At 51.6% G+C, this 9,534-nt stretch overlaps 1 protein-coding gene across 6 annotated transcripts in view; it reads left to right on the top strand.

The window, feature by feature from the left end:
• The first annotated feature begins 6,890 nt into the window (after positions 1-6,890).
• NECTIN1 (nectin cell adhesion molecule 1) overlaps positions 6,891-9,534 on the top strand; it is a 186,809-nt gene continuing 184,165 nt past the window's right edge. For all 6 annotated transcript variants that reach the window (XM_088658192.1, XM_088658191.1, XM_088658195.1 and 3 more), the window contains exon 1: positions 6,891-8,099. In XM_088658192.1, the coding sequence (XP_088514318.1) occupies positions 8,018-8,099 (82 nt within the window). In that variant the 5' untranslated portion in view covers positions 6,891-8,017. The remainder of the gene's footprint in view (positions 8,100-9,534) is intronic.

Genomic DNA, 9,534 nt, shown 5'->3' with positions numbered 1-9,534 from the left:
AGTTCCGGCTGGAAAAAAAGCCCCGGTAGTGAGGATGTGGAGATGGGAGAAGCTTGTAAACCACCCTGAGACCTCTAGCTAAAGAATAGGGTTTTTTAAAAAAAATCAAAAAAAAAGAAAACCACAACACATCATGAATAATAATAGTTTGGAACAGAGACTCATGCAGAAGCCTTCTCCAAGGGTTGATAAGTCTCTTGCACCTAAACTGGGAGTCAGTGAATGATGCATTTGTACATGACACATAAATGAGGTTATCTAAGTAGAAGGAGGAAAGCCCAGAGACTTGATTATACACAATGGGGAGCCTCCTCTGAGGATGCTGCTGCAACTCTGTATGGGAAGTGAAAGAATAATCCAATCACGCGTGATGCAGAGACAGAGAATTAACTCCCCGCCATCATCTGTGGAGGCCACGAGGAGGAGTCCGGAAGAACCATAGTTCAGTGCTGGAGCGCCTGCCTTGAATGCAGAAGGCCCTTAGATCAGATGGAATCTTGTCCAGAGACATGACCTGGAGTCTCCCCTACAAACGGCCTCTTTAGGCTTATCAGAGGCCTTCCTCGTTCCGATTCCTTTTCTTCCTCACGGCAAGCCGGCACGCCGGTTCCCGAGTTGCAGCTCACCAGCGAGCGTGCCAATGTGCCCCTTTGGGGGAACAGCTTCCCCGATATCCTCTTTCCCTCCCCTCTCCACCATACGCCTTACTCAGCCTGACATTTGCATAGAGGGCTTCGAAAAGGCAGAGGGGGTAGGGGCTCGAGCTGCCGCCCACCCCCACCTCACCATCCCCCCCCTTACCATCCCCCAACCCCTACAAATCTGGAGCTGCTGTGCTGATTGGGGCTGCAGCCGTAGGCGCTAAGCTTGACAATCAGGCCGCCATTGTGTGTTCTGTAAGGAACAAGGCTCATTATTTATTTATTTTGATGAGCAATAAGAGATGCCCTTTCAAGCGATGGGGGAGGGAGGGAAAGAGTGGAGTAAAAAAGGGGGGGGACGACACCCATAACCCAGCTCCAGGCGCCCTGACGATTAATTAGACTCACAGTTGCAAATGATAGTTTTCTGAGAGTCAATAAAATAAAAATAGAGGTATGATCTAATAGGCAGGTGTTTCTGTTACAAATGGCATAAAAGCTTCTTGATTTACACACAAACTACCCCCCCCAAAAAAATACCCTAAAATAAACCACCACTAGGAGCAGTGTCAGAACCATAAATATTATATCATTACTCATGTCAGTTTAAATACACGCAGTCACAGGTATTTTTAAAAAACAACAAAACCCTCACACAAACAATGTCCTTCCTACACAATTCTGAACTCCCACATGAAACTAATTAACAGGCCCAGCTGACAGAAGGAAGAGTCAAAATTGGTAGATGCATGCCTTAGTGTTTGGTTATAGCAGCAGCGGCTGGTGCCCCCCCCCCACCTGACCAAACCCTCCTCCCCTCACAGCTCACCTCAAGCCCCTCCCCTCATACCTCATGCCAGCCCCCAACCCTTTTTTAAGGAAAGATGGAGGGACTTCACACAGCAACTTGCTAAATCACTGTTTGAAGCACACACACACAAACCCTGTTTAACAGCTTGCCCAGGCCAACTGACCACCATTCTGCTTGTTTGCTTACTCACCTGCTGCCTAACATTGTCTTGCTAGAGTTGGTGTGGCCACCTGTTGGTAGCCACATGAACTGCAGTGAGATGGCAGCCTTACATTTCTATGTATATAGGAAGATTATACATACACACACACTTTTTCTAGTGTAGTAGTAGGAACCATAAAGAAGGCTGATCGCCGAAGAATTGATGCTTTTGAATTATGGTGCTGGAGGAGACTCTTGAGAGTCCCATGGACTGCAAGAAGATCAAACCTATCCATTCTTAAGGAAATCAGCCCTGAGTGCTCACTGGAAGGACAGATCGTGAAGCCGAGGCTCCAATACTTTGGCCACCTCATGAGAAGAGAAGAATCCTTGGGAAAGACCCTGATGTTGGGAAAGATTGAGGGCACTAGGAGAAGGGGACGACAGAGGACGAGATGGTTGGACAGTGTTCTCGAAGCTACGAACATGAGTTTGACCAAACTGCGGGAGGCAGTGCAAGACAGGAGTGCCTGGCGTGCTATGGTCCATGGGGTCACGAAGAGTCGGACACGACTAAACGACTAAACAACAACAACAACAACAACAACAACAAGTAGTAGGAAATTCTAAGAAAGTACTAATTAGCCATGGTGGGCCCACTACTTTGCTGTGGTCTCCCTCCTGCCTTGATCATGGTCCCTGGGTGGGACTAAGGACTGGTTACATGCAGCGGGATCAGGTGGCAGAATGGCACCGCAAATGGCAGGCGAGTCAGCATTCAAAAACGGTCTCTTTCTGCAAGAAGAGAATTAGCTCAGCAAGGAGGGAAGTAGTGGACTTCAATTCCTGATGAGCTAGCTTTCTACTTATGTGGGGTGTGTTGGGAAGGGGGACAACTTATTTTCAAAGGGACATTCAGTCATGGCAGGTCCTTCCTCCCCCCCCCCCCCCGAAGTGGTGCAGTGAACCCTCAGGAGTCTACTGCATCAATTTCGCTACGTGAGTAGATAGCCCCAGCACATTCTTCTGTCATTTCAGCCACAAACTTCCTTTATGTCTGTGGAGATGAACCACTGGCAAGATAAACGAAGCAAAGGCTTGCAAGGACACAGGAAGGCATCTTTTTATAGCCTTTCCCCCTCTTCCACCTTCTCCATTTTCCATTGTGTGCGACACCCTCCCCATCTGATTGTCTCTTTTCTTGTTTGCCAGCCATTGATTTCTTTCTGGGCTGCTTCTAATGGTGCTTGAAATCAACATGACTTTCTAGCCGGCGTGGTGACGGCGGCTGTTCTTTACGTCTTTGTGCCTCACTGTCATTGCCCAAGTTGTTACAGATCGGAGATTGAGGCTTTGTTGGGCAAGAATAAATAACACAAACTTTTTCTTTTCTTTTTTTTTTGCATTTGCAAAAAATAAAAGCCCAGTAACAACTCAAGAACCAATATGGGTGAACTACTTCTCCTAACTGGGAAACCTTTCACAAAAGGGGAACCAGGTATTTTCGGATTCCAGCTCCCACCAGCCCCAGCCAGCATGACACAATGGATGATGGGAGTTGTAGTCTGCAATGCATTCTATGTGGGGCTTTCCTTGCACTTGACCCAGAAACTGCAGTTACTGCAGAATGATGCAGCTTGGTTGCTGACAGGAGTGAGACCCTGTAAGCATATAGTATAACTGCCTGGAAAATTGCACAGCTTGCTGATTTGTTACCAGTTGTTACTGTTGGTATATAAAATTCTTAGTGGCTTGGGATCAGTTTGCCTGCAATACCCTCTTACCCGATATGTGCCCACCCCACCGCTTCAGTCACACAATAGGCAAGGTTACAAGTGCTGGATAATACTCATTCTACACTTGTAAGAAATTGGTCTTTTAGTGTAGTGGCCCCCAAACTTTGGAACTCCCTGCCTATTGACACCAGGCAATCTCCTTTGCTGCACTCTTTTTTGGTCCCTGCTTAAAACATTTCTGTTTGTGAAAGCCTATGCAGCCATGCAACATGTCTTCATCTTTCACTGCAGATTTTAATTAAATGTGAATGTCTTGAGTGTTTCGATAATCTCAGTTATTTCTTGCAAACCGCTTGGCGGTTTTTACTACAATCAAATGTTATATAAAAAAGGTAAAGGGACCCCTGACCATTAGGTCCAGTCATGACCGACTCTGGGGTTGCGGCGCTCATCTCGCGTTATTGGCCAAGGGAGCCAGCGTACAGCTTCCAGGTCATGTAGCCAGCATGACAAAGCCACTTCTGGCGAAGCAGAGCAGCACACGGAAACGCCGTTTACCTTCCTGCTTGCAGCGGTACCTATTTATCTACTTGCACTTTTTGACGTGCTTTCGAACTGCTAGGTTGGCAGGAGCTGGGACAGAGCAACGCTGGTGGCGCTGTGGGTTAAACCACAGAGCCTAGGGCTTGCCGATCAGAAGGTCAGCGGTTCGAATCCCTGTGACGGGGTGAGCTCCCGTTGCTCGGTCCCAGCTCCTGCCAAATGTTATATACACTTTGCTAAATACATAAAAATAGGTTTAGAGTCCAATAACACCTGGAGAGCCACAGTTTCCCTATTCCTGCATTGTAAGGTGATACAATGCGGGGATAGGGAAAAGGGGCTCTCAGGTGCTGGAGGTGGGAAAAAAAGCTTCCTTGAGCACCCATTATATGATGGGAACTAATGAGGGGAAATGCAGTTCCACTGAACACTTCCTGAGCTGTGAAGGCAGATGACACCAGACAGCCAATGCAGTGCCACAATCCTTGGTCAGCTGTCTTCCCCTAATATTGGGAGACTGATAGCCATTAACAGCTATCAGAGGGGAGTTGAGAGTTGAGCCACACTCCAAAATACACCCTCAGATCCAAGAAAATCAATGGCTAGCCTGGGTGTGGATAGCCCAGAGCCTGAGAAAACTTCACTGCCAAGTAAGATGCTCCAAACTGGAGTTCCATGGGTCACCACATGGGGCAGCTACACACAAACTCTTGGTTCCAGCAGCACTGCTTGGTCCTGACACCTTTGTTTCAGCTTAGAGAACAGGGCTTCTATTACAGCATCCTGCCAACCAAATGCCTGTGGAAAACCGGCAAACAGGACCTGAGTGCAAGAGCCCTCCCCTCCTGAGGCTTCCAGCAACTGTTGTTCAGAAGCACCATGCCTCTGACTGCAGAGCATAGCCATAGTGGCTAGTAGCCATCAATAGCCTTCTCCTCCATGAATTTGCCCAATCCTCTTTAAAGCCATCCACGTTGGTGGCCCCTACTGCCCCCAGTGGGAGTGAGTTCCCTAGTTTAACTATGCCCTATAGCAGAGTTTCCCAAACTTGAGTCTCCAACAATACCCACCATCCCTAACCGATGGTTCTGCTACTGCTGGAGACCCAAGTTTGGAAACCCTGGTCTATAGCAAGCGCTTTCTTCCTGAAATCTGTCCTGAAACTTCCAACATTTGGCTTCATTGGATGTTCCTGAGTTTTGGTGTTACAAGGGAAGAGGCAAAATGTTTCCTTATCCACTTTCTCCACGCTATTCATAATGTCACACAACTCTTACTCACCTTTTCTCTAAACGAGAAAGCCCCCAATGTCTTTCCTCATAGGCGAGCTGCTGCTCTATGCTCCCCCTTGATCGTTTTGGCTGCCCTTTTCTGCACCTTTTGCAACAGTGCCGTTTTCGAGGGGAGGAGACCAGAACTGCACACAAATGAGGCCGCACCACAAATTTGTATTGTTGTTTAGTTGTGTCCGACTCTTCTTGACCCCATGGACCAGAGCACGCCAGGCACTCCTGTCTTCCACTGCCTCCCACAGTTTGGTCAGCTCATGTTGGTACACAAATTTGTATACTGTAATGGCATTATAATGTTGGCAGTTTTATTTTCCATTCCACTGACCAAATGATGCTGTGGTTTAACTCTGTGTCCACTGGTGGAAGCTGTTCAGCTACAGCTTTGCCCAACCTGACTCAGCCTCTACCTCCCTGCCTTCTTTTATACAGACAGCCCCTGAGTTAGGGCTGCCTCCCAGCTTCATCTTCCTTAAATCCCATTACTGCCCTCCTGGCACTCAGCAGGGAGGAAGAAGATGGGATTAAACTAGAATTAGTTGGCTCTGCTTGTGATTGGCTCTGTCTCAGCCTATGATTAGGCTCCTTGCCTTCCACCCTATCACCACCACCAAGCCTCCTTTTTTGGTGTCCGACCCCACCATAGCTGCCAAGTTATCCCTTTTTTTAAGGGAAATTCCCTTATGCTGAATAGGCTTCCTCGTGAGAAAAGGGAAAACTTGGCAGCTATGGACTCCACCCCACCCCGCATCATTTCCCATCTTTTTGCCATGTCTCCGGAAATATCCATTCACATGTCCCATCTCTCTCCATCTCGAACAGCGGCCCCTGGGAAGCTCACAAGCACAGTGGAGGACCATAGCGAGAGCTTAGCAGTAGAACTCAGAAAGGGGAAATCCTGCAAGGATCACGCAGACTTCTCTTCCTCCTTTAAACACACCCATTTGGATCAATTCCTTCCATTTTGAGCCACCGCTGTCGCCACTCCAATGAAAGAGATCTAGAAGGGTCTGGATACAGTACCAGAAGGGCTTCAGTTCAAAGTGTTTCACTATGGCTGGATCAGACCCAGAAGGGCAGGGGAAGAGAGGAAAAGGTCAAGAAATATAGCGGGGAGTGGGGTATAAAAGCAAAGATGATAAAGGAATAAATAAGAATGGCCGTAACTCCTTGTTACAGCATGCAAAAGGTCCCAGGTTCAATCCCTGGCATCTCCAGACAGACACGGGTGATGATCCTTGAGCTGTTACTGGACTCCAACTCCCATCAGCCCCAGCTAGCACTGCCGAGGCTCATGAGTGATGGGAGTTGTAGTCCTGGAGCGCCACAACTTCCCCTACTACCCGGTCTCCTGGTGGGAACTGCCGAAGACTGATCTGAAACCCGGGACCGCCGCTCGCTGCCAGCCCGTGTCGGCAAGACTGGGCTACCCATGGACCATGCAGCAGCCTGGCAGCAGCAGCAGCTCCTGTGCTGTAAGCGGGAAAAGACGGAGGGGAGGACTGCAGGGGGAATGAGGAAAAGACGAGGGAAGCGAAGGAAGCGTGCAGCCGTCCCGCCGAGCCTCTCCGACCGCACCAGACAGACGCTGGAGGAACGCGCGGCATTGCGCACGCGCCCCTTTCGCGGAGAATTAACGCCGGAGCCCCGCCTGCTGTTTTGCATGCTGTGACATCACAGCCGCGGGGGGCGGGCCCGGGGATCCAGCGGCGGGGCTCTGGTGGGAGTTGTGTGTACAGTATGTGCGTGTGCGTGCGCGCACTCTCTCTCTGTTCCTCTCCCTCTTTCTCCCCGCTCTCTCTCTCTCGCGCTTGCGGGCGAGGGTGCACGCGCAGGCGCGCCTCCGCCTCGGCTCTCCGGCTGGCCACCCTGCTCCAGCTCAGAGCAAGCCGAGGCTGCCCAGAGAAAGGGAGGCGCCTCTCGCCGGTGCTGATGTTGCAGCGAGGAGCCGCTGCTCTCCTCGTCGTTGCCCTCCGCCCTCTTCGCCGCTCCAGCCGTCTCGGAGTGCTCTCGCCAGTCCCAATCGCGGGGATCCGCCGCCGCTTCTCCTCCTCCTTCCCGCTCGCCGTGGGGTTCGCCGAAAGCTGGGATCTGCGAGACATGGAGCTTGTTTGGAGCACTTTGCGCCGCGCCGGGGCCCTCTGATCGCCGGGCGGCGGCAACAGCAGCAGGAGCAACAGCAACGTGCTCGCGGGATCCGACCGCGCTCGCTCTCTGTTCCCGTCCCAGAAAAGCCCCAAAGCCACGGGGAATCCGGCTCGGTGGCTGGAAAGAGAGGAGGGGGGAGGGACGGAAGGAAGGAAGCGAGAGAGAGGAGGGAGAGAAAGCGGGGCAAAGCCGATCCTTGGTCGGAGGCTGTGCCGCCTCGCCGCACGAGGGGTGTCCGAAGCATCGGGAGATGACTTGTCGCCAGGATTCGGTCTAAGCAACCCAGGAGGAGGCGGTCTTCTCCATTCTCGCCCTCCGTGCGTGCCTCCTCGTTTTTGTGCCAGCTTTGGCCCCCGATCCGAGAGGAGACGACCGGACTGGGCTGGCCTTGGAGAGCGCAGGGGGCGATTGGCAAGCGGCTGGGTCGCCGAGGACCGCCCCAGGAAAGCAGAGCTTTGAGGGCGCGATCTCGGCAAGCAACTTGGGGGGGCGTGTGTGGCTTGATTTCCTCTGGTGGATATTGTACTCCCCCTTTAGCCCTTTCCAGGACCCGTAATTTTATTTTTTAAAGGGCCGTCCTTTTTTTGGCAGCGGATCCGATTGATGCTACTAGCGTGGGGGGGTTCTTCGCTTATCGATCCGCACCTTCGGCGTCGCTTCGTCTTTGTTTGAATCGCCAACCAGGCAACCTAAGGAACTCTCTCCCCGATGGCCGGGAAACTGCAGAAGGGCTGGTTTGGGGGCTGGTGGACTACCGGAGTTTGCTTGACGGCGCTTTCCTACGTCCCAGGTGAGCGATCGTCTGAACAAGACCCTCTCTTCTTTTTCGTGCCCCTCATATGAACGATGGTTCTCCGTTGGAGCTCCCTTGGAGCGTTTTGGGTCTCTGTGTGTCTCGGGATCTCTGTATAGGAGACCGAGAAAGTTGGGCTGGGCAACTGGAGTAAAGGTTTGCCTCGGTCTGGAGCAGGTGATGGTGGTGGCACTACTTTGGCGAGAGGGTGGGCAGCTGTCCTGGTGGCGTGGGGGAAGAAAGGGGTATGAAAGACGCTGGGGTGGAACCTGGGTATTTGATAGGCTCGTTATGTCAGCGGGTGCCAGGCTGGCTCCTGCCAGCCAGTGCCTGTTTGTTTTTTTAAATAAAAACCCAGTTTTGGACACCTGAGGTAGTACCCTTTGCCTGCTGAGTTTACAGGGCATGAGTGCTACCCTGGTTTTGCCAGAGCGCAGCATTTGGGAAGGCTAGCTTGCTCCAGCATTGTGCCCTCCAACGCCCTAGGTGTGTTCTCCTCTGGGTCCAAAGCGTTGGGTAGAGAACACTGCTCTTCCTCCATCGCCCACCCTCTACAGAATACATCTTGGTTCTGATAGATGCCCAACCAGGGTACAGATGCCCTAATATAGACCCTTTCCCTGCAACTCTCTCCTTTATGCCTGACTCTTGGTAGGAAGCAGAAAAGGGGAAGGTGCTGTCTCTTGGTACGATCTTGTCTTTTTTTTTTCCTGTGCCCAGCTGGGTAACTGACCCACCATGCCCACTCTTCCCCAACTGAAGAGAGAGAGAGAAATCCTCCTCTTTGTGCTTTTGCCTGCTTTGCATGCAGTGGGTTAATCCAGTTGTGGATGGGGGGGACATACACACACACATCCCGAGAAGACACAAGGTGGCTGTGCAGGATGATTCCCGGGGAGGCTGGAGACAGAGGCTTGGAGAAAAAACGGGAAGTCCAAGCCGATTGTGTGTCAGCGCCCTTAATGGAAAACTGTCTTCCAGGAGGAAATCCAAGTGTGGCTTTTGGGGGGAGGTCTTGCTGGGAGGTTTAACTCTTTGGGCTGTGGAGGCAATGGGCCACCCTGCAAGGAAGACGTGCAAGTGTGTGTATCGCTGCCCCCAGATCTGCTATGCCCAGCTTGTCTTGCAGGGGTCGGAAGGGGCTGTGTGTGTGTGTGCTGCAGTGGGAGGGGTTGCATTTTTGGAGAGGGAACACTGCAGCTGGCAATAAAAGGGGAAAGATGCTCTGGGAGGATACTGCTGCTACTGAGTTTCAGTTCCAGAAATGTACAGGGAAGCGAGTGCCCACAGTTTGCAAGGGGCTGGAGAACCCAGAGGGGTTTTCCTTGCAGCTGGGTCACTGGAGGAAAGCTGTTGTGAGATCCTGTTCCGAGTCCATGTTCACTGCTGGCTTTTTGGTGCCCGCCGGAGTGGCAGTTGGCAAAGAGGTCTA

Source organism: Zootoca vivipara, chromosome 14 (assembly GCF_965207765.1).
Source record: "Zootoca vivipara chromosome 14, rZooViv2.hap1.1, whole genome shotgun sequence".
Taxonomy (NCBI): domain Eukaryota; kingdom Metazoa; phylum Chordata; class Lepidosauria; order Squamata; family Lacertidae; genus Zootoca; species Zootoca vivipara.
This window is presented reverse-complemented; position numbering and strand designations above follow the sequence as displayed.